At 37.1% G+C, this 27,213-nt stretch overlaps 1 protein-coding gene across 2 annotated transcripts; it reads left to right on the forward strand.

The window, feature by feature from the left end:
- Positions 1–7,851: 7,851 nt before the first annotated feature.
- Positions 7,852–27,162, forward strand: Arf1 (ADP-ribosylation factor 1). 2 transcript variants are annotated; one of them, XM_068372175.1, is made up of 5 exons: positions 7,852–7,972; positions 16,681–16,841; positions 17,321–17,430; positions 22,842–22,967; positions 25,890–27,162. In XM_068372175.1, the coding sequence occupies exons 2-5, from the start codon at positions 16,694–16,696 to the stop codon at positions 26,052–26,054; spliced, it is 549 nt and encodes a 182-aa protein (XP_068228276.1). In that variant the 5' UTR covers positions 7,852–7,972; positions 16,681–16,693; the 3' UTR covers positions 26,055–27,162. The 2 variants fall into 2 exon arrangements, with proteins under 2 accessions (XP_068228276.1, XP_068228275.1); XM_068372174.1 differs by having other exon boundaries at positions 7,861–8,017.
- Positions 27,163–27,213: the final 51 nt, after the last annotated feature.

Raw genomic sequence — 27,213 nt, forward strand, 5'->3', positions numbered from 1 at the left:
TCCCCCTGTCGTTTCACAAATTGCACTATAAAGACGTAACGCAACAGATTATCGGTAACTCAATAATATCAGCATAGTTAAAAATGAAGTTTGTAATTTTAACACTGAAATGGATAACGCGGAGTCAAACTGCCAACTAATCATAAATTCATCTGTAACATAACTGGTATGGAATGAACATCTTCACCTCCCAATCTTCTTTGACTCTCAATATTCTCTCCCTCTCTCACTCCTCGCTCTTATCAATTCTCACTCTCACCCCTTCTCGCTCTCACCACCCTCGAACTCTCACCCCTTCTCACTTCTTCACCAACTCTCTCTCTCTCTCTCTCTCTCTCTCTCTCTCTCTCTCTCTCTCTCTCTCTCTCTCTCTCTCCATAATAAATGATAAAAGATAGCGTCGAGTTTATATCACCCACTTTATCTCACTAAGAGTTGGAATTGTTGAAAAAGAAACAGGCAAGAATGGAAGTATTAATGTGGTTTCTACCCTACCCTAGTATTCACATGTTCCCCTTACTAGTAATTCCAGGACATGCTTACACTGGCCGTTGTAAAGGTCATGTCTATAGAATGAAACTTTATGCAAGGCTGGATGATGTGGGGACGACCCTCTCCACAAATGTCCCTGAAATGAGGTTTTTTATTGGCATCATTATTTACGTGGGCATCATACACATGACAAGTATAGAAGATTACTGAACACAATGAATGAGGATGCAGCAGGTGACGGATATAATGCTATCCAAAAGGTTCTGGCTAATGAGATTCCTTATACATTTCAATTAAAATGGGAATGCCTTGACCAACACTGACCGATTCTTCAAGATTCAGCCACTTTTTTTCTGCACCCTGATAGTTCCTGAAGGTGGCTGAGACACTGATACAGTTAGCAGTTGAGGTCATGGTAGCTTACAAGGGGATCAGGGCTTAAGCCTTTTCTCAGTATATTCAAAGCAAGCCTGACAAGTGGCAGTATAAGCTGTTCTGTAGGGACATCCTCCTCTACCAGGGGTCAACCACTTACTCCAGTCACCTCACAAGTCTCTCAGAGGAGGAGCCTGCCCTGTAGATCAGTAGAAAGATGTAATCCCTCTTGTCAAGACCCTGAACAAATCGCACCAGTCTTCCCTCTATGCAGGCAGTTGGTTAACCAATATCAGAGTCAAGGAGTACTTCAAGGATCATTTTGGTTGCAGATGTGTGGGCACTGCAATGGCCAATAGGATTGGGTATTCTCTGCTCGCCTCTATCAAAGAAATGAACAGGAAAGCTGTTCCTATGAAAAAATACTAGGCTACTGTTCTAGAGGGATCCTTGCCATATGTTGGAAGGATAATAGTGTTGTTACCATTCTTTTGTTATCCCCAATGAAGTTCTGCATTATAATAATTACCAGAAGAAGAAGGTAGAGGTTTCCTGTCATAATATCATCAAGGAGTACAATAGAAAAATGGATGGTATCGACAAGTCTGACACACTGAACCACCTCTACAATACTGCGAACCAGACAGTGATACATCAAGCTCTTTGGGTACATCATTGACTTATGTATTTGCAATGCCTGGTTGCTGTACAAGAGAGACTGCAAGGCCTTAAAGGAGATGCCAGTGTCTCTCAAGACCGTCTAGCTTGACATCTCATGTGTTTCAAGTAGTCAGAAGACTACGGCACCAAAATGTGATGTTTATCCCTTTACAGCGGAAGCCCAGTCAAGTACCAAACAGGGGGCAGAAAGCCAACATGCCATACCAAGGGGTGACATATATTAGTTTTTGTCTCCAACAGGCAGACCTGTGAGCCCTGTTCCAGGAAGGATAATTTTCACCATATGTGATCGATGTGGACCGTCTGCCAAGTAGCTCTCTACTTACTTGACAACAGGAACTGTTTCATCCACGTCCATTCCTTTCCAGATAATAAGTCCAGTGGTTACAATAGTCCCCCACCTTCTAACCCCTGTAGAGAAGTAGTGACAATAGTCTTATTTCTTCTCTTTAGTCGGTCACACCCCGGATCCTTATTTTTGTATCTATTATGTCCTTTTTTTCATTTAACTTGTATAATTTTATCTTTTTGCTTGTGATACTTTCATAAAGTCATTTTGATAATACTTGTTCACTGTACTTGTATATTTAGATCTCCTGTTTGTGTTTGTGGGGCTTTATTAGAGTCATTTTGAAATTTTTGAATGTATTTATATAGTTTGATCTCTTGTTTGTGTTTGTTTTTCTTTAGTTGTCATTTTGATTTTTTATTAACTACACTTATATATTTTTATCTCTTTTTGTATAGCTTTAGTAGAGTTCTTTTCATGTTTTTAACTGTAGCCTACTTATATATTCTGGTATCCTGTAATTGTTTGTGGTACTTTATAGGAGTCATTTTTATGCTGTTATTAACTATACTTATATATTTTCACCTTTTTGTGTTTGTGGTACTTTATGGGGTAATTTTGATGATGCTTTTAACTGCACTTATATATTTCTATCTCCTTTTTGCGTTATTGACACTTTAGTGGTCATTTTGTAGTAGTTTTTAACTCTACTTATATATTTTGAACAACTAATGAATACTTAAAATGAGAGAGAGGACCTGGGAGAAACACAAAGGGTGGAGGGACCAGTGATGGAGGTACGAAATACTAAAGTGAAGCGATCATTTAGTAAGCTGAAAAATGGTAAAGTAAAACCTCCATCAGAGTTTCAAATTGAAATGCTCAAGATACTAGCTACAGAGGGGAAGAATGGATGCTGAAATTATTATGAGCAATATGGAAGAGGAAGTAATGCCTACAGACTAGGAGGAGATACTAATGGTATCTTTATATAAGCAGATAGGTGATGCCATGGAACGCGGTAACTAAGCGTGATTTAAACTAACAGATATGGTTTGAAATTTTTTGAGAAGGTGGCCTATCAGATGAGAGATTGAGAAATATTGTAGAGATCGAGAAACAGCAGTATGGATTCATGAGGGGGAGGTAGACTGTGCCTTTATAGTAAGGCAGCTACAGGAAAAGAGGCTAGATGGAGACAAGAAGCTCTTCTCTGCTTACCAAGAGAAATTATATTTTAGTGCTTGAGGAAGAGGAAAGTCCCTGAGAAGTTGGTAAAAAAAAGAAAAATAAAAAACAAGTACAAAAGTAAAAACAGCTGTTGGAGGAACAGAAATCTTTTAGTTTAGTGTTGGATTACGCCAGGGGTCAGCATTAAGCCCATTTTTATTTGTGATGGACATGGATGTGTTGAATGAAGAGATCAGGAATAAAGAGTTGCGGGAGTTACTAAATGTAGATGATTTGGTGATTACTGCTGAATATAAGGGAAATTTACTGAGAAGGGTTGTGGAGTAACAGGAGACTTTAGAGAGTGGTGGCTTGAGAGTAAATGTGGGTAAGACTGAAGCTATGGTCAGTAGTAAGGAATGTAAGGTCAGGATAGCCATGCATGATAGTAGAGACTCAGTTATAAAACAGGTGGAACACGTTAGATACTTGCGAGCTACTATAAGAAAGGAGGAAGGATGTGAGGTTGAAGTTGAGAATAAAAAAAAAAAAAAAAAGCCTTGGGGATGTGGAGAGAGGTATCAGGAGGGGTACGTAATAAGAAAATGCCAATCAAGCTAACAGTCCAGATCTATAGCACAGTAATAATCCCAGTGTTAATGTATGGATCAGAAACATGGGCTCCAGCTCAAGAAAAGAGGAAGCAAAGCTTGAGAGAACAGAGATGAGAATGCTGAGGTGGATTATAGGAATATCACTGTTTAAAAGATTGGAAAGTTATGAAATAAGAAGAATGGCAGGTGTAGTAAAGATTACGGAGGTGCTAAGAGTGTCACGATTAAGATGGTGTGGGCATGTGTTGAGGTGATGAGGGCTTAGGAAGAACTTGTTTGTGAGAGAAGATCAAGAGGGAGGCAGAGAATTAGATGGCGTGATAAAGTGAAGGATGATATGGAGAGAAGAGGTTTGCTAGAATAGGATGCATTAGGTAGAAGGCATTGGCGAAGGCGCATCAGGCAACCGACCCCTCAGTGTAGGGATAATGGTGAAAAAGAAGTTTGTGTTTGTGGTTCTTTGGTGTGCTATTTTGGTGTTGTGTTTCTATCTTGTATGTGTTGTAAGTGTTACCTGCTAAATATTAGTTTTAATTGTAATGTATATGCATGATTATATTTTACCTTCTATATAGATTATAGCTCTTAAATTTAATTATTTCTTAGTAAAAATTTCCGATGAAAAGCCCTTGGATACAATGAAATAACTGTTGATATGATACTGGCTGAAAATGAAATGACCCCCCGAGTACTTACAAAATAATTTTGTAGAATGTAGCACGAAGAAGCAAAACCTGATGAATGGGAGTTAGGAGTGTTGGTCAAAATGGTGTGCACCAGCCAATCTTGTGGAGACTCCCGCTTTATCATGGAATTCCACTTAAATTTGTGAATTGGATTAATTTTAGTGGATTCCTATCAAATGAATTTCCAGTGAACAGCGGAGCAGCCTACTCAAAGGGAATGTGTTGTCACCTATGTTGTTTATCCTCCTAAAGGATTGTGTAATGCATAGAACAGTAGTAGATGGTGCAGAAGGATTGGACTGGATGGGTAATAGGAAATTAGCAGACCTGGAGGATGCAGATGATGCTGTCCATTAGTAGAACACCACACGATTTACATTACTTGCTTACCAGAATGCATGAAATATCACAGGAGGTTGGGCTCAAGAGAAATAGAAGAAAGACAGAGATGATGAGAACGGAGTATGCAAGGGAAGATGAAATTATTACTGGGATGAGAAAGGATTAATGAGGTGGAATCATTCAAGTATTTAGGAACTATGATTTCCAATACAGGGTCTTTAGAACTATAGTTTAGTGAAAGGTTAAAAAAAGGCAAATCAAACAATGTCTAGATTAATAGAATTTAGAATTCAAATCGCCTGAAATTACTTATAAAAATCAGGTTATATATCAGTTTAGTGATATCGTTGTAAAGTATGGAGATAAGTTATGGAAATAGCAAGGGAATAATCTCCAACAAATTTAGTAGATTTGAGAACAAAACCCTCAGAAGGATATTGGGAGTTAAATGGCAAACAGGATTAGAAATGAAACTATAAGAGATATTACTCTAGTGCCATGTGTGGATGAGATCATGGTGAGGGTAGATGAAGATGGTTTGAGCATGCTCTTCGCACTCCCCAAGAGGGATTAGTTCACCAAACGTTTAACTGGTCTCCACAAGGCACTATAAGAGTTGGAAGACCCAGGCCTACATGGCTGAGGACTATGAAGCGTGAAGTAGATGATGAATGGAGGAATATTGAATTAAAAGCTCAAGATAAAGATGCCTGGCGAAATCTGACCAAGGCCCTTTGCGTCAATACGCGTAGGAGATGATGATGATACAAAATTTCCGATAATAATTAAAAAATCATTTGACTTTTTTTATCAGATTTAAATAAAAGAACGTGTAGGTGCCGGTCATTAGCGTGTTTATTTCCTATATTTAAAGGCAAAATTTGTGCAAGTTCTTATGCCGGTAACAGGTACTATAGTCCATACAACCATGGTATGTTTCCCTGTAAGCCAGGTGTATAGCCTTCACGGCTAGGACTATATTTTTTATGGAACTTTGCATCATCGGAGTGCACCTTTTGAAGTATTTTGCAAGTGTAAAAACGTCTTAGAAAAGCCCCAAAATTAACATACTAAGATTTTTTTTCCATTATTTCTACAAGTGCCCACTAAACGGTTAAAGCTAGAAACAGCCGTTTCCGTGAACTAGTGCTGCCACAAAGTCAACTCCATTTAAAATAACATTTCCAGAATAAATTTATCACCGGATCCTTTGAGAATAAATTAGAGTATACCTAAAGTCAAACGATATGATCGTTGCAACTTTTACATCAGGGAAAACAATCTATTCGGCTTAACAACAACAACAACAACAACAACAATAATAATAATAATAATAATAATAATAATAATAATAATAATAAATTCTATAAGTCAATAAAGTCATGAGACAAAAAAAAAAATAAATAAAACGCAGGCCAGACCGTCAGCTACATTTGCATTGTAAATCAATTACTGTATGCGAATACAACATATATAACAAGACCATACAACTAAGTAAACGAAAGGTACAACTTTGCCTATTCTTTGAATTAGCATTTTTCAGTCTCACTGTTCTGAGAATTGCCTCAAATCATTTGAAGTCCGCGCTTCTTTTCCCCCCTACAGTTTCTTTGAATTAAGTTGAGATTGAAGCTATCGAGCACGACCTCATTTCATTGTTGTGAGTCAACTTCGTCCCAAATTGAGTACAGAACTAATATGACGTACGTACCCTGCAACGCGATATCAGCTCCCTCATTCTTTTTCTAGATTGTTTAGAAACTGTATCTTAACCTATGATTAATGAATGAATTTTGTTGCCATATTATTTAAACAATAACTGAACAATCTATTTAACTTTAGGTATAAGCCTACACTGCCTAATGGCTGAACGTGAAAAGTGAATTAAACTTATCATATTGTAGTCTTTGAACTTTGCACCTAGAAAAATGTTCTATTTTGGTAAACTGGATTAGTTACTCTCTGTGAAATTTAGAAGGTCTGTCACTAGAAGTATTACATGCTTGAAAAGAAAAAAATATACTGCAATTTGGATTGGATTACACCACACGGTGAAAGGTGGCGAAGGGTCGCACTAGGAAAGATTTTAGCAAGCTGAACAATTGATCTTGAATACTAATTGATAATTTTATAGAAATGCGTATTAAGATGTTTCCGCCAGGACAATTCCCCCACGGGAATGCTAAGCACGATTTCAGCTAATCATATCAGGTAATAAGCTTCTCGCTGACGTCATAATCCCAATAGTTCGTCCCATTTTCTTAGTATAGTTTTCATCGAAGTAACGAATACTATTTTCTGTAATTTTAAGAATTAAAGTGAGAAAAAAATATAGTGGAATTGTCGATATCTATATCAAAATTATTCTTATGATATCTTACAACAGGTGCTCAAACATAATATACATCCTTCCATACCAACGCTGACGTATCTATATGACTGACTAGGCGTAGAATTTTATGATTGGGCAATAGGAGACACTGAACTATACAGTGCGTGTGTGTGTGTGTATGTATATATATATATATATATATATATATATATATATATATATATATATATATATATATATATATATATATATAATTTGTCATGAAGTACAGTATTCTTCCGTATTATACAATGGTGTCAGTGTTCGATCGTATGGCCATGAGAGAAATTAAAATATCAAATTGCAAATAAAATTAGTTGCTTTATTTTCTTTGTCAGTGTAATTCATTTGTATGCATTTTTTTCTTAATTGTCATGGACTCCATTACACTACAACGAAAATACTCCAATTGGCATATATTTTTCTGTAATTTCTATGGGGAACAATTGTATCCTTTTACTCAACTAAATTCCCTGATACTTAATTGATAGGGTGCTTAGTGACTGTTAAGCAGTTATTGAACAGGACTCCTCCAAAAATTTCATTCGCAGGTGTTGCTGTTGCAGAGTTTATTAGAATGAATAAACAATGGTTACATTAAACAAGATAGTTAAAAAGAAAATTGACTTGACGTGTAGCTAGTGGTCGATGTTACAGATGGAATGTAATTTACGGTCCTTTAATACAGGAATTTATTCCATAATCTAATAACCTCTGATAATAATATGTTCATATTATCCCATCATATGTAACTGAGTCGAGCTAAAGGATGATGATGATAATGATGATAATGATGTTGGCGGATGTGGTGGTGGTGATTGTGGTGTGGAGGGTGGTGGCAATGGCCCTCTGGCGGCCGTGATGGCAAGTATGAGTCACGTGACATGACGTCATCACCGCGACGTGGCAGGTAGTGGCAAATTGTCGGCCATTTTCAGTGTCTGTGGTTCTGGTGAGCTCCTTATTTCGCGTTTTCCAAGGGATTTTTGTGACTCAGGTGAAGTATTCTTGGTGAAATGTATTAATGAATGTAAATTCTTAGTCAGTGTTATCTCCTTTACACAAAATACATATACATTTAGTGGTAAATAAAAGAAAAATATTGGCATTATGGTTTGCAGTGGTTGTTTGTATATGTTATCGCTATGCCGGTTCGATTGTCTTTCCTTTTTCTTTAGATAGAGCCCCCATTTAACAATGTTGTCTTGCACGGTATTCCTATGGCTTGATTGCTAATTTTTGTTTTGAAATGAAATTACGAGAATGTCATAGATTAGGCGTAATTGACGTGGTAGTGTGACGTAGCTAGTCAAAGTGGCTCAGTTCGGTCGTTACGTCATGTTGATACATTTAATCGTTATATTCAGTCGATGCAATATTAGGATGGTCACTAAAATGGTGGATTTTAAAGCCATATTGTATTTTGAAAATTTTGACAAGAAATAACGAAGTGTCAAATGAGGGTAGTCGCATACTTGACCGGATCCAGCTTGGCCTAGTTGTTACGGTTCCTTAGATAAAAATGTTCTACCAGCTTTTAGCCCCGACTATTAAGCGTTAGAATAAAAAGGTATTTGTTAGTTCAAGAAACCTGGGGAAGGCTTTGGCAATTGTCTATCAGAACTGTTGTTAAATCGGGGAAGTGGGCTTGGCTAGGCTTCACCTCCCGTAGCTTATCTGTCAAAAGGAGCTGCCAGTCTGAAAGTCTCCAAGCTTACTTTCTATGTATGATTCCGGTCCTGGTACATTTTTATTGGGGTAATGTAATGAGAAAAAGAATATTTACACTATTATTGAGGTTTATATTTTAATTGCTTGAGGGTATACTTGGGGGCCACCATTTTTATTTCTCTTCCACTTGTTTTGTTAGTTTTTATAGTTTAAATTTTTTTTTATTTTAATGTTACTTTTCTTGAAATATTTGTTTAACTGTTTCCTTTCCTCGCTGGACCATTTTCCCTGTTGGGCCCCCTGTGCTTATAGCATCCTGTTTTCCCAACTAGGGTTGTAGCTTAGCAAGTAATATGTATTCCCAGCAAGTAGGAGGCCATGTTTTAAGAAATTTGACTAACTGAATATTGTAGTGTTTTATATCTCTTGAATAGAGGTTAAGCCTATATTTGTTTTGCAATGTAGGCAAGTTATTTATAGTAGTCCAGTAGAGTTCTTTTTATGGCAGGGTGTCTTGTATGTTAACTGTTGGAATATACTGATACAAGTATTCCATGGGTCTGTTGACATTTTGAAGTTTGTGAAAAATCCATAAGTAGGGCTAGCGGGGTGTATATGTGATAGCAGCCACCTGTATTTATAATTATGACCAACTTAGAATACGGCAGTGTAAGGGCGGTCGTCGGCGGGGGCAGGTATCCCCGGTTAGGTATGCAAGTGGGGCCCGGTAGCCCGTTAGGTAATTAGGTAAGGACACGGCTTTTAGGTTAGGGGGGGAAAGTTTAGGTTAGTTGATGTCCATTTTTTTTATCAACATTTGAGAAACGCCGCTGTTATACAAAGGCTCCGGGCTAGCATACCCTGTAATGAACCCATAGAATTGTGATTTTTTGTAGGTAGAGTATCTCCATTTATAGGTTTTATTTAGCTGGCTAAAATAATACGGTAGTATGGTGTAGTAAAGCATGTTTTCTTGGAATGGTTAATCTAAATCAGGCAAGGAAATTTTGAAAAAAAAATGCGAAGGACCCAGAATGAGTCCGTGGCACGTAAAGAGTATACAGTGCATCGCCCTGTATCCTGTTTGATAGCATGCATGATATTTTCTTGTAAGTACAACAAGATAGTAGCTTTTTGGGCCTATGTAATGCTTTGATTTTTTGCCAAATACGTGAACCATAAGGGGTTTCCACCATAAGTTTTTCAGTCTTTCATTTTATCTATTGTCAGTGGATATTGGGGGTAAACCTTTCATAATTAGTATAACTATCCCCTTGTAAAAAAAAAAAAATTGGCATCCCATTGAGAAACTGGTCTTTTAAGTGGGGAGGCTTAAAGCTATTTTCTGCAAATAGTAATGGTCAGAAATGTATAGTGAATGCAAGGTAGCCAATTTAGAAAATATGTAGGGTAAGTTTCATACGTGTCGTGATATTAGATTCATAGTTACTGCAATTCGTAACTCATCCTTCAGATGGGTTTTACTCAACTTGGTTTGCTTTGCGCGCAAATAAAAATTTTCGTTAACTTTCTTCTGGGAAGAGGTTTGTCAATGTGCTGCGTAAGACATTGCATGGGTCACTTTTAAAGTAAAATTTCCTATAATTTTATAATTTTAAAGTGGTTTTTGCTCTTTTGTAGCCATCTTTGCTCGAATAAGCGATTACATTGCTGCTCTTGTTTTGGCAAGTGGTACTGTGCATGCCAATCACGTGGGTCGTTATTTTCGTGGATATTTTTTTTACTTTTGGGAGAACAGCAATAGTTATACAGTTTACTGAACAGACAGTAGTTTCAATATGATCAATTAATGATGTAGATGAAGTTACACTAAATTTTAAAGGGAATTAACCACTCAGTCTCTTGACTGGAACTGAAGCAGGCCAGCATTGGTGCTTAAAGCTACATCCAGGAACTAGTGCATAAATATTTCAAAGCTCTCTATTGGTTTAAAAAAAAGTCTGGTAATGATTTTTATATATGACAATCATTACCTGACAATTGGCATTTAGAGTGCAAACAACTCTTGCACGGTAACCCACTATCGGTCTCCCAAAAGTAAACACTGGACTTCGACAATTAAATGGTGCTTGGATTTTAATCGGTCACTACGCAAGTTATCCCCCAGCCCTCGTTGGTCATGCTGAGGAAAATGCTGAAATAGGCAGCAGTCTTCTAGAAATTGTTGTATATATTAACAGCGGGTTGCAAATTTAACCCCTTGTATCTTTACTATATTACGTTGCCAAATTGAATAAAATTATTCCATGTGAAATGGAGTTAACCAGAAATTATCTATGTATGACCTGATTTGAAGCATTGAGTTGCATGTATATAGTATTTAAAATTATTCAGAATACATTAGTGGTGTACACTTACTGGATTTATGCATGACCACTAACTTGTGTACTTAGCATCTTGAATGCTGTATACATTCTGTGCAATTGGAATGACAGTATAAACTAGATTTTAACATATACCAGTAGTTCTTTCAACTGTTAATTCCCATATCCCCAAAAGTTTGTAAAGATAGAACCTGATAGGAAGTTATGGTTAATATAATACTCTATCTTTATCCATTTCTGACTGAAGGGGGGGCCATATCATCCATTCATGAGTATTCCTACCTTATAACTATTATGATGATCCTAGTGGGAAGCCATTGTTTTGAGTCTGCTAGAACCCGAAATGTGTATTTACAGTAAAAGTAATGGTTAGAAATGCGTATAGCCTAAAACAGATAACCAGTTGGAAATATTTACTGGTATGGTTCATGTAAGTGGAGTGAAATTAAAGTACACTGTCATAATTACCGATGTTTCGTATTACGTCCCATTAGACTTTTAAAGGCTTAAGTCCTGTCAAGTTTGCTCATGTTGTCTTGTACTTGGTGTAGTAAAATATATGGTTTTGCCACCTCTGTTATCCGTGAATTGGTCAGTCATGAAACTTGGTAGGTACATTCTTTGGATCAGTATCTATTGATGTTCTGCGGGTTTTCCAAAATTGTCTTGCTAATTAGTAGTTGAAGTGAAATTTCAACAACACACTTGTAGACACGTTGGATCAGCGTGAAATCAGTTATGTACTGTATACTCTGGTATGTTACTCGCTGAATGAAATGGCTGGCTAATAATTAGAGTAACCATTTTCGAGGTACTAATTACAAAAGTCTATTCCTCCCAAAGTCTTTGCTGATCTGTCTGAAATGTGGTGTGTGTATAGTAGGATATCCATATGGGCACACTGAGCCTGATGGTTTGATTTCTCTTGCTTATGAAGAAAACGATACTCTCGCGACGATACCAAAAAAAAAAAAGGGCCATGTTTGGTGTCTTGAGTAAAACAGGATGGACAAGAGATTACAATGGTGAATTTTATTGATTTTAATACTTACTGATTACTAGTTAACAATTAAAAGCAGAAGACAATGTTAATGGAAATGTCTTAATTGTCAAATGAAGGATTGATACCTTGTTTCCTAAACAGGTACAACTTCAGCCTGTAGGAGTTAATTTCACCTGCCAAAAAACCTGACTTTAAGTGGTACATAGGTGAGCTGCACATGCCAATGGAGTTATTATATCAGTGATATATTTACTATTCAGATGAGCTATAATAGCTGTATGCTGAGCAGTATGTTTTAAGAATAGTGGATTACCAAATTATATGAAATTACAAGACTCCAAAATAGATTAAACTTCCCTTTGGACTTCTATTTGTTATGCTTATGTCATGCCAGTCATTCTGGAACTGAAGCCAAGGGGAAAAATTGTTTGTAAAAGAACACTGGAACTGAAGCCAAGGGGAAAAATTGTTTGTAAAAGAACATCCTTAAACTGTCAATATTTGAAAGCTCTCGATTGGTTAAAAATGCTTGCCAATGATTGTCTTTTATCTAAAGAACCTATCCAAAGCAATTGGAAACGGTGCATGCTTTGTAGTAACCCATAATTTGTTTTCCTAAAGTAAACTTTGGCCACAGACAATGAGATTCAGTGTTCGCATTTTAGTCGATCTATACTAGTTATTCACCAGCTCCAACTAGTTGTACAGAGAAAAGTGTCAGTTTCGCTAGAAATTGAATTCGTATGTTATCCCCTAATTACTAAAGTTGATGAGTCATGGACAGAAAATTATAGTTAATGACTAGTGTATGCTATGTGGTTGTGAAGGAAGTGGGCATTTTATACACTATGTATATTGTACTGTATAACCCTTGGTGGTGGTGTACAATTTGACTTTGAAAGCGTCCTATAAGTATAACCCTTGGTTGTAGTTTATATATTTGACTTTGAAAGGGTTCAATGATTATAGTAAGTTTTATAGTTTTTTTTTTCTGCTGATAAAATTTTTTAGAACAGGGTTTGAAAGTAGCTCCTGGATATTATTTAATGATTTGAATAATTCTAATTTTACTGTATCAGAAGTTGATTTACTCGGATATTTATATATTCTGCGCAGAATTATCTTGTTGGTCATGTCATATAGTACGCTGCATTTCAAGGTGGTCTTGTATACAATTGATATTTATCTATGAAACCCCTTTGTTTGTATAACATTACCAATATAGTCAGGTTTAAGGCTCAACCAAAGGTGAGGCTGTGCCCAAGGCGACAAAGGAAGATCCCTAGAAAAGACAGTCACCGCCAATAGTGGGGCCGTGCCTTGAGGCCCCGGCTTGGCCCCCTCAGCTACTCAGTGTCTCGTCCCTCTTATGTTCTGGGTTTGGCTAATCCAATATCCAGGTGGGACAGGAATCTGCCCCTTACACTTTTAGGCCAGGTGGATAAACGATCAACCTGTTCTACGCATGGCTAAACAGTAGCTCAGCTTTTTCTTCCTCGGCCAAGTTTTGATGGCCTGTTAGAACCTTCCAACACCCCTGGGTACGCATGTATCTGTACACCTGTCTTCCTTTCAACTTTATTCCGCCTATTAATCTAGTCTGGTAATTATGGCAGGATTCATGTTGACCCTGGTTGCTCCCAGGTGGCCTCATGCCAAATGTTTTATCTTTCTGCTTTGTTGAAATCCTGAGAGAACTCTCTTGTCCTTGCTTTCTCAGGTAAAGTTAGCCATAGTCTACAATTTTTGTCTTGGGAGGGATTCTTCTATGGTCGTATTTCTTGAGCAGAGCGTGAATTTCCTAGTCTTCCTTGTCGATAGAAGCTCCTCAATTACTGCTGTCAAGCCTACCATTCAAGACTGAGCAAGGGCTTTCGATGGAAGCAGATACTCTCCTTGTTGTTGCCTCTATTCATGAAGTGTCAATCAGTCTTGCTGGGGTCTGTCAACATCAGGTCCCAGAGACATGTCCCTCTTTCTCAAGGCTCTTGCTTTTACCCGTCCAAGCCTTTGAGAAGGCCTCGGTCGAGGTTCTGACTCTGCTGCCTTAGTATTGTATAAATGTTAAGGCAAATTATACGGTCTCTGCCTTAGTCTGCCATGATGAGAGGTGGAAGGAGATCCCTTCATTTGGGGCTAAGGCTTTGGGTGGCACATAGAGCAGATGTCTTTGTGCCCTGTTTGAGGGCTTTGCACCCGGACCTGAGTGCTAGACTGCCTTGGCATAGGCAGAACCAAGAAAGTGGTGTCTTGAACACAATCTCTGATTTAGTGAGTAGATCCGTAATGCATACTATGGCTCTACTTCCAAGAGGATTGCGTAAGAGCTAGGACCGGAATTTTTGAAATCTGTGCTAGGCCCAGCCTTTGCCTTGAAGAGGTTTCTTGCAGTTGGCCAGGTCTTGAAGAGAGAGGAGTTTGGTGCACCTTCACAGCCTTTTAATAGACACAAGTGCCCGCAAATTCTAATGCCTCTGAACTTGGTCTTATGGTGGCTGTTAAGTAGTTGTGCAGTAAGCCAAGCTCCCTTGTATGATGGTAAGCATCCTGACAATGGTAATGGATAGATGCAAGTCTGTAATGAAGGCAGAATAACGGGCTTTTGTACACCATTCTTTCTGGCCCCTCAAGTTCTAAGCGTTACCCACTGGATATGACTCAGTGCTGTTCAACTACACTTCTGAACTCCAGTCTTTAGAACCTAGAGAAGTTCTCTCCAACTTCTTTAGTCGAGGGGGAGGATGGTGGAATGTATACGTGAGGTATATTATCCTGACTGCTATCCCCTTTGGTTGAAGGGATTCTTCCTTTATACCACATACTAATCAGTCTATCCCAATGATTGGCAGGCAGGAGGTTGCTAGTCACTTTTATTTTCTTTTTTTATGGGACTAGGTAGGTTGATATTTCCATGGTAGGAGAACCTACCACTCATGTTCTAGGACTACTACTAACCCACCAATCTCGGTGAGTTTCCCTCTTGCCCTCGCTCCCACCTGTATCTTGATTGCCTTTTTAGAATATTCAATGGCCATCCAGCTTGCATTGAAAAGACGTTCCTTACTTATAGACTAGTCTTTAGAGCTGAAAAGTAAATTTCTTATTTCGTAACATTTAGCTACCATAAAGGGGATGACTGATTTTTTAAAATTTTTTTAAGGGGTACAACTCGCAACTTCTTGAAATTTTGGAAATGCTGATTATTGTACTTCTTGATAGAACACCAATACTTCGTGTTTTAAATTTTTTGTTGAAAATTTTACTCCAAAATGTCCTTTTTGTGTCTACAGAAGTGTCTAGTCCCTTGCACAGCCCTTTTTTGACTGGGGTACTGTACCTATTTATTTACTATTTCTTCAAGAATTGAGGGGAAGATATTTGTTAGTGTCCTCTATACTCTTAACACAATTTTCTCCAGTGACCTGAGGATTTTTTTTTTTTTAGTAATACTTAATCATAAACATTTCTACAAGTTTCTATAAGGTATATTAATCGTGTTTTTAGGATGTGGTTATGCTCGGTGTAAAATTTGCTCGGAATTTACGTAGATGAGAATGTATCATGCTAGCAATGTCTTAGTTATGTGATCATTTAGTACCTGTAACGTACATTATTTATTTCTGGATTTGAAAGAAATGTTCACTATGTAAATAACCGTAGATATGGTGATTATGCCCTTATGATCTGCGTTATTGAGGGAAATTGCCGCTAAAATCCCATGACTAAATCCAGTATGCTGTAACCGAAAAATTTGCCTAGAAAGTACGTGGACAAGAATGTATTATGCTAACATCTTGTTGTTGTAGGCATTTGATACATGTAGTTTATATTTTCAGGTTTGGAGGTGCTCACCATGGTTACTTACTTAATTGCCAACAAAAGCCCATACTTAAGCATACTAAAGTATATTCGACCAATTTTTACAAACTACTGTGAAGCCTGATACAGTATCTCAATACAACACATGACATTTTTGGAGAAAACTCGCTACTACTGTACTCCTTTCTTTCTTTCTTATTAGTATATTGATCAATTTGTCGTTCAAACGTGGAGAGGTTAAGAATTTTATAGCCTGTAATCTGTACATTCACATTTGAAAGACTTCTATACATCTGAAAAAATGATACATATAAAAACAAATTCTAAAAGTTTTTGATATAAAACTTTTATTGTCTAGAATTCTTTCAATTTTGTTTTTAAATGAAAAAATTGACCGCAAAGAGTTGTTTGATGTAACTACAGAATAAGTTTTAATGGGACAGTCACACCCCTTAAAGGACATGAGATGCAAAAGACTTAAGATTGCAGTCAGCCAAACCCAGACATGCTTTGATGGTGCCCTTCTCAGGACTTTAGTGGAATATACAAATTATGCTTGGCCTCCGCGTATAAATTGAAATTCACATTTAATTAGGCTAGGAATTATGCAAGTCATTTCTGTACCATGTTAGTTTATAAATTTTTCTTAATATGCAGTGTGATGTTCTTGTTCATAGCGTGGGTATTAATATAATCTGAATGGATGAGTGGAAAAAGGTTCAACTAGAATAAAATTGTTTGATATATTGTAGGCATATCAGTAATGATGTAGTATACAGTAATGTGTAGACTTAAAACTAATACAATTCTTCTAAATTACAGATTGCTAAACAAAATGGGCAATATATTTGCCAATCTCTTTAAAGGCCTTTTTGGCAAAAAAGAGATGCGTATTCTCATGGTGGGGTTAGATGCTGCTGGTAAGACTACAATACTTTACAAGCTCAAATTGGGTGAAATTGTTACTACTATCCCCACAATTGGTGAGTATTAAACCATTAATTTTTTCGATACTTTCATACTGAAATGTTCATTTAGTCTTGTGTACTAGTTTCTTAAGAAAGTATTTTTTTTATAATGGATTAGGCTAAACTGCTCTGTATTGAGAATTATTACTACAGTCCATTTCTTTTAGCAATGCATATTTGCACCGTCTCGCAGCGGTTCCCTTATAGCTCGGAAAATTTTCCTGATCGCTTATTGGTTAGAATTATCTCGTCCAACCAATCAGCGATCAGGAAACTTTTCCGAGCTAAAAGGGCACCGCTGCGAGTCGGTGCAAATCTGCATCGCTAAAAGAAATAGACTATAGTTCATGCAGTATCATTAGATAGATGATCTATTTCACACAGTATTGTTCTACCCTTGAGTATCTTGAAGTAGCTATGGTACTTATGAATTAATTGTATAGCAATAAAGTTTTTAATTTAAATATTAACTATTTATTTTGCACTACTTACAGGTTTCAATGTTGAAACTGTGGAATACAAAAATATCAGTTTCACAGTATGGGATGTAGGTGGTCAAGATAAAATCAGACCTTTATGGCGTCATTACTTCCAAAACACACAGGTGAGCATACCGTCCATAGTATAAGATTTGTAAATATTTGATTTTGATGTGAGGATTTGTATTCCTGGCTGTGAAAATGCAAAATGTAACAATCATGTGCAGTACAACTATGTTGATTATTGACAAAGGATTTTCTCAAGGGGCCTCCAGCATGAAAACAGCATTCTTTTAAAAATTTTTTCAATGTTCACTAATGTTGTAAATTACAGTTAGTGTTGAAGGTTGTTCCAACTGTGTGTTGATACATTTTGAAAATCAGAAGTATCGCATGTACTCTTTGGTGTTGACCCTGGATAGGTTTCATTCTTTCGCCACCTTTTACAGTTTGGTAGTGCTCGGCCATTATTTTTTCACAATCTTTATAGTTTTATTTCTAGAAATAATTCAAACATTACTAAAACCATTAATAAAGTAAAACAAATAAAATATTTATTAAGAATAAATTCCAAAAGTAAGTACTGTATAAAAATAATCCTGGACTATTTACAAAAATCTCTATATAAAGATAAAGAAAATTGTAGGTGTTCCTGTATGGTTTGCTTTTTTTTTGTTTTTTTTTTTTTTCCCTCCCCTCAAGATTTCAACCATTTTTGGGGGTCACTAAATGAAATGGTTAGTGGCTAAATTTTGTTTAGAGAATAGTGTTGATATTAGCACTAGGATGTTAATGTTATATCAGGGCCCAAATTTATATTTTTTGATGAGTTTTGCAATGAAAATTTGTCCTGTGCCATTAAAACCAATCATTTGATTAGAGTTGCTTCTGGCAAAGCCAGTTATGACCGGTTGAAGAATTGAAGTCTGTTCCTCTTGCTTCTTGATTGTAGCCCTAAGTGTCAAGACTTTTCTCCTCTGGAGATGCTAAAAGTTTTTAGGCAATTGACCTTGTGGACAAGTCAAGAATGCGTTAATCGGAATGCGAGAATAGCCTTCTCTCATACTCCAGTTGAAGAGGACAATATCATAGTTTAGTCGAGAATGTTAAGATATTCCGGATGGATGCAGGAATCCTCAATAGTTCCCTAAACAGGAGCCTACCTACTCTACACCTCCTCTAGTTAGACCAGGTCCCTTTGCAATGTGCTTAAGGTCCCATCATCATAGACAACTCTAGAATTTCCTGAAGGTTTCTGAACAAGCAGCGGTTGTACCTTTGGACGGTTCCACTTCAGGTCAGAGGAAGAATCGTCCTTTATGGAAGTTTTGAGCATCATTAGACGAATTAATGACATTTTTAGTCCCTGGTATGCCTGTAGTTAGGAGATATCTGAACATAGACGAGTTCTTCCCTGATGTTCAGAGTTCACAACACAATCTAGGTTGTTCCATGTTCTCAACAGGCACTGAACACCTTGCGACAACTGGAGGTGGTGGTTTCAGATTCAATCTTCTGAAAGCTACAAGATCTAACCTGTTACCACCTACTTTCTCATGGACATTGCAACTCTTAAGGGGGGGATTTCTATTGAATGGTTATCTTGATTATCAGGGATTTGCTCTGCTGCTGATCTAACCTAGAGATGGCCTTTGTCAACATAGTTGTAAACAAAACGGAGACCTTGTTCACTCCAGAACTGAGGCCCTGGAGGATTTGTTTCATCATTGTACCTTTCTTTGGGGAAACTGCACACTCGGGAGGTTTGTTTCATTAGTGTACCTTTCTCTGGAAAAACTGCATAAATGTTGGGATACAATTTTTAGTAAATTTTTGTTCCAGATGTCAAGTTGACACTCTAACCTTTTGCAGCACGGTCATTACTAAACGTCTTATCTTATTCTCGTCTAAAGAAGTAGCCACAGAGAAGTGAGGAGGTTGGCTACCTTATGAGTTTCTTGTGAAAGTAGCTTTCTAAAAGTTTTCCTGCTGCTCCTCTAGATAAGCCTCATACTTTTCCCAAACAAAGAAGGCACCTCAGTGTTTTCTGCTTCTTGAAAGAGACCTTCCTCTGTATAAAAAGAAAAGCGAAGAATCCACACACTCCTTTTGTTGCAGGAGTCGCACCCCCCAAAAAGGGGAAAGACGACGTAGCCCCAGTTTGGGACGGCAACTCCCATGACATACCACCTGTGGTGGATGCCTGTAAAATCACTAGACATGGGGCAGAGCCTGGGCCAGTCGAAGTCCTTCGATCTGGGAATCGCGCCTCTTCACGGTGTCATCGCCATTAGATTGTTGTCGATGAACCCGCCACTGTGTTTGATGGGATCAGTGAAGCATCTCATCCAAGACTAGTTTCTTGAGGTGCTTGGAAATGTCATCGAAATCGTCCTTGATAAGTCTCCAGGTTTCTTCATATCTTCCTAATGGAAAAGTTATCAGGAGGATGGAGACTGGTCATAGACTTGTCCCACTGGAACCGGTTGCTTGTCCAATACTAGTTCAAGGTGGAAATGCCCAATACGTTCATTTAAGCCTCTCGACAGAACGACTTCTGATGTCCCCCTGAGGAGGTCAAGTAAGTATCTTGAGATTTCCCTTCTGATGTAGGAGCTTCCAGTTCAGAGTGCTGTGCCTCGGCTTGTCCATGACACTGTCTTCTCGTTTCTCATCATAGATATAGACGCTGTCCAAGGCAGGGTCCTTCCATCTCGAGACAGAATTCATAGTTTCCAACGGGTCGCAAAGTACTTCCTCTAGGGTACCTGTGGCAAAAACTTCTCGGTACATCTTGCTTTCTTGGAGAGGATCTAGTTCCCTTCAGAAGGGCAGGTCGATGCAATGTGTTCTGAAGTCTCGGTGATTCCGGGCTTCCAACCCTCCATCCGCTCTGCTAGAGATGTTGGGTCGGATTGTACGTAATGGGTCTAGGAAAAGAACATGTTAGTCAGGTCTCTACTAAAAGTCCATCCTCCAGATTTCTTCCTGTTCTCAGATACATCATGCCAAGGGTGGGGACATTATCGTGGAATGAAAAAAAATATTTGACTTATATCCTGGCTTTTACAAAATGACTTTTTACAAAATGACTGCCTTATGAAGTTAATATATCAATTCTAAACAGAAATGTGATTTTTACAGTTAAACATCATTTTCGGGCCCAAGGAACCCAGAGGTATCAAAGTAAATAAGCTAAATTCAGCAAAAGCTTGTTTGAATGTAATATTCCATTTTATTGAATATATTATGTGATCAGACATGAACATTCCTCATGACAAAAAGCTTAATATTTTTTACAACCAAGGAGTCATGACATATAATCATCATCAATGTACTCATCAATTTCATACTAGTTCTCTCTCTCCTCATCATCCTGATATGCATAGCTTCTTTGGCAAAGATTGGTGCAGAATTTGTTCTTATTTCTGCAAGAACAACTGGCTGAACATCGTATTTTACATTGTCAGCTTATTATCAAAATGACTATCATTTTGCTTTAGAAAGGCACGTGTCATGGTTCCAGCATTGTAGTAGCCATTCTGCATGGGATCCAACTGAGAATCTTGCAGAACAATGTTGGCCTGTCCTCACACTGGCTTGGGTATGTACTCTCAGGATATGTTTTATTGGAGATATAGGGGTTAACTTGTCACTTCTGCCATTTGCTTGCACAAGAGAAGCCATGGCATTTTCTAGATGGGTCTTGGTGTTGATGGCCTTTGAGTCATTAGCACAAATGAAGCTAGCTAGTATGGCCAATATAGTTTGTCACTTCTGCATATGTTGAAAGTAACTGTTGAAAACTTCTGAAATATCTTTTCTTCCTTTGTGTAACTTGCAGCCAGATGGTTTTGCTTGTATTGAGAATATTCCTTTGCAGCCAGACTGTTTTGCTTATATGAGAGAAAATTCCTATGTCATTACCAGTAAATGTATTAAAGGTTGATAAAAACCTAGTTATCGCTGCCCCTGTGGCTCTCCATATTGGTTCATTGCCTCATAAACCTTGGGAAATAGTATTCTCCTGCATGTTACAATTTGCTATGACTAATACTAGGATGTCTGTACTAAATGTGAAACCTGTCAAGGTACACAGATGATAATCTTCTCCACACCCATTCATAATGTCTGGGGGAGAGAAAACTATGCATCTGAGCTGTTTCACTGTCATGTCAGGACAGCCTGGTAGATCGCCAATGTGTTGCTTCTTTGATTATTGTCCTGGAATAGCAAGACTTTACTAATGGTATATCCTGAAGAAGAGGTTATAACGTTGTGCGAGATGTACTGTTGTACTCATTGTCTTTGTGGCAAGTTAGTTGTTAGGTCAGCTTTTGTGTGAAGGAAACTTGCTCAATTGGATGTTTTTAGGATTCTCATCTGTGGCCTTGTACTGAATTTGTGCTCTTCCTTTTTCATCTGTTGTCATTCTTCAGAGAAGCATCCCTCTCTCTCGAACTCAAGGATCATTTCATAATCTCATGTGAAGGGACCTCATGTCATTGAAGCTTTCACAGTGATGTTTTGATTTATGGTTTTCTGGCTATGTGGTGCAGAAGAACCTTTCCATCCACCAGGACCATCTTGCTACATGGAGCATCTGGTGTGGTGTCCATCCCATAATCTAGTTGATCTTTGTGGGGTTTATGCTGTAATTAGGGTGTTGAAGTGGTAAATAAACTTCAATGTTGGAGTGATATATTATTCATCTTTCTTGTTGATGTCTGCAGGAACTGGCTAGGACCATCAGTCTGGCATAAAAGGCAGTGTCTCCTTTAGATTTAGTCTACTCTCTCTTCTCGTTTGCAGACATCCTCATCCTAGTTCTTCTTTACTGGTGCTCATGAGCTGACAATCTCCACTCCCTTGATTTCATTCTTCGTACAGCTTTTGACCAGTCTCGTCTGCTTTCAAAATCTTTGGTATATGCTTCTCGGATGTAGGCATGAGGGATTGCATTGTACAGCATGTTGCCACCATCAGCAAGTGTTTTCAAAGTTTCGGTAGGATGAAGCATGTCAGTTTTTATAACATGTGCCTTCTTGGCAGCACTTTGTCCGAGGTCATGATGCCCTCTGGTTTTGTGACAGCACTTTGTCCAAGGTCATGATGTCCTCTGGTTTTGTGAGGTGTAAAGTCAAACTGACTTCGTAAGTTTTGCTGCCTTGGGTTCAGAGGGACTTTTCCTTAAGTCTTAGCCTTCAGTCGTTTTCTTTTGTCACTTAGTCTCTAGCTTACCTTATCTAACCCAGAATATCAATAACCTTTTTTAAAAGGTCATTTATACCCCATGGCAAATTTATGAAATAAATATGGGGTAGCTTTTCTTTGAGATTAGTAGCATGTGAATCCTAGGTTAGTTTTGGAATAATTGGTCCTAAAAATATTTTTCAGTGGCTGTTATGGTGTGAAGGCATGAGTTGGCATTAACACAAATTGTAGAAAAAATTACTTAATCATTCTGTCCTTTCACTTGGCATAGAATTTTTTTTTTTCCTTTCTATGTTTCTAATAAAATACTTTTTCTTTCTAGGGACTCATTTTTGTAGTAGATTCAAATGATCGAGAGCGTATAGGTGAAGCGCGAGAGGAGTTAATGCGTATGTTAGCTGAAGATGAACTCAGAGATGCTGTGTTGCTCATATTCGCTAACAAACAGGTTTGTACTCTTTTGTTTTGTAATTAATGCAACATACTTGTTGATTTCATAGAATGCAAGTTTAATTTTTGTATTTTTAAGATGTAGAACTTTTCTAAAACCTGCTTGATCAGGTATACTTTCTCTTCATTGATCTTTTTAATCTTCACCCTTTTAGTAATAAGGTAATAACCATGTGGGAATGTCATTGCATTGAACCATGTGAGAATATCATTGCATTGTTAAATAGTGTCATTCTCGGATAGCTACTGCAATCTTTTAAGACCTTGAAATTTGTAACATACTTGTAGAATACACAGACATTACTCTCTACTAGCTTAATGACTTTTTACTCTGCCTATAAAGTATAGAGTCCATCAGCTTTTGATATGTTATGGTCATTAAACACTAATTTTAGTACCTTAGATTGTAGTTTTGGAAATAAGCCATATTGGGTGATTTATTATTTTTACGTAATCAAAGGTTTTAAAACTAATGGCTCTAAGTTTTTGTTGAAATAAATTGCTTTCTGAAGCTTCTTAAATTATTCTCTTATGTATAAGTTGTCACAAACTATTGAAGTATATATATATATATATATATATATATATATATATATATATATATATATATATATATATATATATTAGATGGAAAAGGAGAGAGAATACGTTGAGTGAAATCAATTCGATTATATGGTTGTGACTAGGTTGTATGATTAATGCATTTCTCAGCATATTATTATCATTACTTTCTAAGCTACAACCCTAGTTGGAAAAGCAGGGCTAAAGCCCAATGACTCCAACAGGGAAAATAACCCATTGAAAGGAAATAAGGAAAAAGCAAGAGAAATTTAAGAACCATAACATTAAAAATCTTTCATGTTTAAACTACATGAAAATAACAATAGGATAAAAACTTGAAAATAACAAGAGGGAGAAAATGTAGAATAGTGCACCCGAGTGTACCCTCGGGCAAGAGATCTCTAACCCAAGACAGTGGAAGACCATGGTATAAAGACTATGGCACTACCCAAGACTAGATAACAATGGTTGGATTTTTTAGGGTCCTCCTGGAAGAGCTGCTTTCCAAATCTAAAGTCTAAGACCATACCAAGATTGAAGTAGCCACTGAACAATTACAATGCAGTAGTTAACTTCTTGAGAGAAGAAGAATTGTTGGTAATTTCGGTGTTGCCAAAGTATATAAGGAAACTGTATTTGTTCAGTGGCTACTTTCCTCTTGGTAAGTGTAGAAGACACTCTTCAGCTAAGGTAAGCAGCTCTTCTATGAGGACACAACAAAATCAAACCATTATTCTTTAGTCTTGGTTAGTGCCATAGCCTCTGTACCATGGTCTAACACACTTGTGATGATTCTTGCTTAGGGGTACTAACTAATTTCTCTTCCTCTTGTTTTGTTAAAGATTTTATAGTTTATATATGAATTATTTGTTACTGTTCTTATATTTTTTTCTTTGTTTCCTTTCCTTACGGGGCTATTTTCCCTGTTGGGGCTCCTGAGCTTATAGTGTCCTGCTTTTCTAACTAGGACTGTAGCTTAGCAAGTAGTAATGATAATAATAATAATAGGGAAAGTAATCCAGTGAGGGAAGGAAATAATTAAAAATCTAAAGGCTATAATGAATTAAGACTGTCAACCTCCAGAAGCATAAAGATTCAGTAAGAGTTAGACTTCAATAAAAAAAGCTTTATTAGTTGGTTCAGTCTCAGAAAACTGGGAGGAGGAAAATATTGGTCATTCTACAACAAAAAATTTGTATTTTAGGGTAGCCCACTATGTAAGCTGTGGGTTGTACCAGAATTTTATTCCATTTTAGTTGAAGCCTAAATACTGAACGACAACCCTTGGCTAAGCATAGTTATTCAAAGCGAAATCTCATCTGTTGCCCTTCAAATAAAAGGCTTTACTATGTAGCAGTGCATGCTGTATATTTATTAATGGCAATTAGTTTTGTTGGTAAACACTGCAAAGAAAATATCTAATCAAGATGTATTTGTTAATCATTTATAAGCGTCGCGTATCTACATTAGATATACTTTTAACAGATTTATGTACATAACTGGTCCTGTTAGGGATGGGTGCTGTCTGTGTACCGTGCACATTACACTGTTTACATTATTTAAGGTTCTTTATGGCACTCCTTCAGCCCCTAATTGCACTTTTCATTGTTTCCAACTTTGTTTTTGCAAACCGACCTCTTCTATCATTACTTAATAGCAAAACTGCTTTGTCTCCACCCCCACCCCCCGATGCAGTAGGCTGCTGAATGGCCTCCCGGACATCAGTGCTGAGCTAATTATCCAAATTTATAAATCCAATTCTCAAATCTAAAATGCACTTGGCGGTGTTCTTATGAGGAACTAACCATCTTGAAATTTTCTTTTCCCAGTGTTTTTTTTTTTTAGCCAGGGAAGATCACATTTTATATTTTGTCTCGAAACTCGTCATAATCCTCTTTCTTGATAACCTAATTATAATAAAACCCTCCTTTCTTTTGGGTCAGGGATAAGTTCTTGTATGTAGTGTACAAACCTTTTTATAAAAATATATCCAGTATTGGCAATTTGACTTTTAATTTGGCTTATGCAAGTTGAATGTTACATATTTAATGTTACAATATTTATTACTAATGACAATTTTTGCTAACCATTAGGACATCCACCTTGAATAATTGAGTTAAGCTTTAGTCAAGTTTTAGAAAGTAGAAAGAGGGCTGAAAAGATGGGAAGGGACCTGCAAATTAAAACCAGATAATTATCTTATTTTACTGAAGATAAGTTTGTAAGGTTTGGTTTGACAGTAGTACTCAAATGGTACTTTTTGTAAAACCAAATTAAAATTTTAGTGTAAGTATTAGTTTTTTATGGGCTTTTAGGTTTTCATAATAAAAATAAATATTTTTTTTCTTTTTTATTTCAGGACTTGCCAAATGCCATGAATGCAGCAGAGATCACAGACAAATTGGGACTTCATTCTTTGAGGAACAGGAACTGGTACATCCAAGCAACGTGTGCCACGAGTGGTGATGGCCTTTATGAAGGTTTAGATTGGCTGAGCAATCAACTGAAGAATGCTAACCGCTAATCTTTAGCACCAGCAGCTCACATACACACACTTTTAAGTTAATAACTAGTGAGCAGTGATATATAAACATATATCAAGATGTTGCTGGATGGATCATCAGGAAGCTTTTTTTTGTGCATTTGCACAGGAAAGTTAGTGATGACAAATGACTATCCTCATTGAAAAGAATAAAAAAAATAGACTGGTATAAAAGGAAAGTTATCAGTGTGTAACAAACACTGTGAAATATGTAATCCATTATAAAAATGGCTAGGTGGGTTTTCCTCTGGCCTAAGGAAGTAAGGAAGCAGGTGGTCAGGTGCTGGGTGAATTATTTTTCTTTACCTTTGCCCCGACATGTGCAGTGAACAAGTGGATGATGGGCTGGATATAATAGCAATGATGTTACCTCAAATTGTGTTGTCAGATGTGTGAATGAATTTTAAGTGCTGAACGGAGGAGAACATACCTTGCTGTTTGTCCAGTCTAAAAGTATCGAATTCAAAGTTAGGTCCAGCCATACTGGAGCCCAGTGTTCTCTTGTCTTACTTGTAGTATATAAGAACTTCATTATTAGGACTTGGGCCCCAGTATGGCAGTTGGCCACGTGTAATGCCTTTATACTGATGTAAAAGTACGCTATGTGCTCTACAAAGGAAGCATACAAAAAAGGATTTTAATTGCTGTTTCCTTTTCATAATCTTCCATTTTCACAGTTTAAAAATTTTATAGGATTTTCTTTTTTCCTCATTTTAAGGTAGGGACAGTATTCTTATTTATTTGAATGGTTTTGCAGCTCACATCTGTGTTATTAGCATTGGTGCACCTTGCTTTTTTTTATTTTTTCCTCCATCTATTGAAAATCAATGTTTTTAATAGTTCTCTTTTTTGGTGGATAACACTTGAAATTGTAACATTCCCGTTGGTATATTATTATTGATGTGGAGCTTTTGCATTATTTTATTAACTTAAATTTTTCTCTACTTTTTTTTTTAAGGAGGAACAATAGATTTTTTTATTATAAAATGTTACATCAGATCATAAAATTCCTGAATATGTGAAAATAAGAACTCGGTGGTTTTCTGACTTCATATGCTCTTTGACTAAGTGTAATAAAACTTAATTTGTGCTTCATTATTTCTATAGTTAACCCCTTGGTAATTATAAAACGAAGGGTGCA

The sequence above is a fragment of the Palaemon carinicauda genome, chromosome 4 (assembly GCF_036898095.1).
Source record: "Palaemon carinicauda isolate YSFRI2023 chromosome 4, ASM3689809v2, whole genome shotgun sequence".
NCBI classification, from domain to species: domain Eukaryota; kingdom Metazoa; phylum Arthropoda; class Malacostraca; order Decapoda; family Palaemonidae; genus Palaemon; species Palaemon carinicauda.

Coding starts and splice junctions, on each gene's coding strand:
- Arf1 (XM_068372175.1), top strand. CDS start 16,694: ATGGGCAATATATTTGCCAATCTCTTTAAAGGCCTTTTTGGCAAAAAA. Junction 17,431..22,841: donor ATTACTTCCAAAACACACAG/GTGAGCATACCG, acceptor TTTTCTTTCTAG/GGACTCATTTTTGTAGTAGA. Junction 22,968..25,889: donor TCATATTCGCTAACAAACAG/GTTTGTACTCTT, acceptor TTTTTATTTCAG/GACTTGCCAAATGCCATGAA.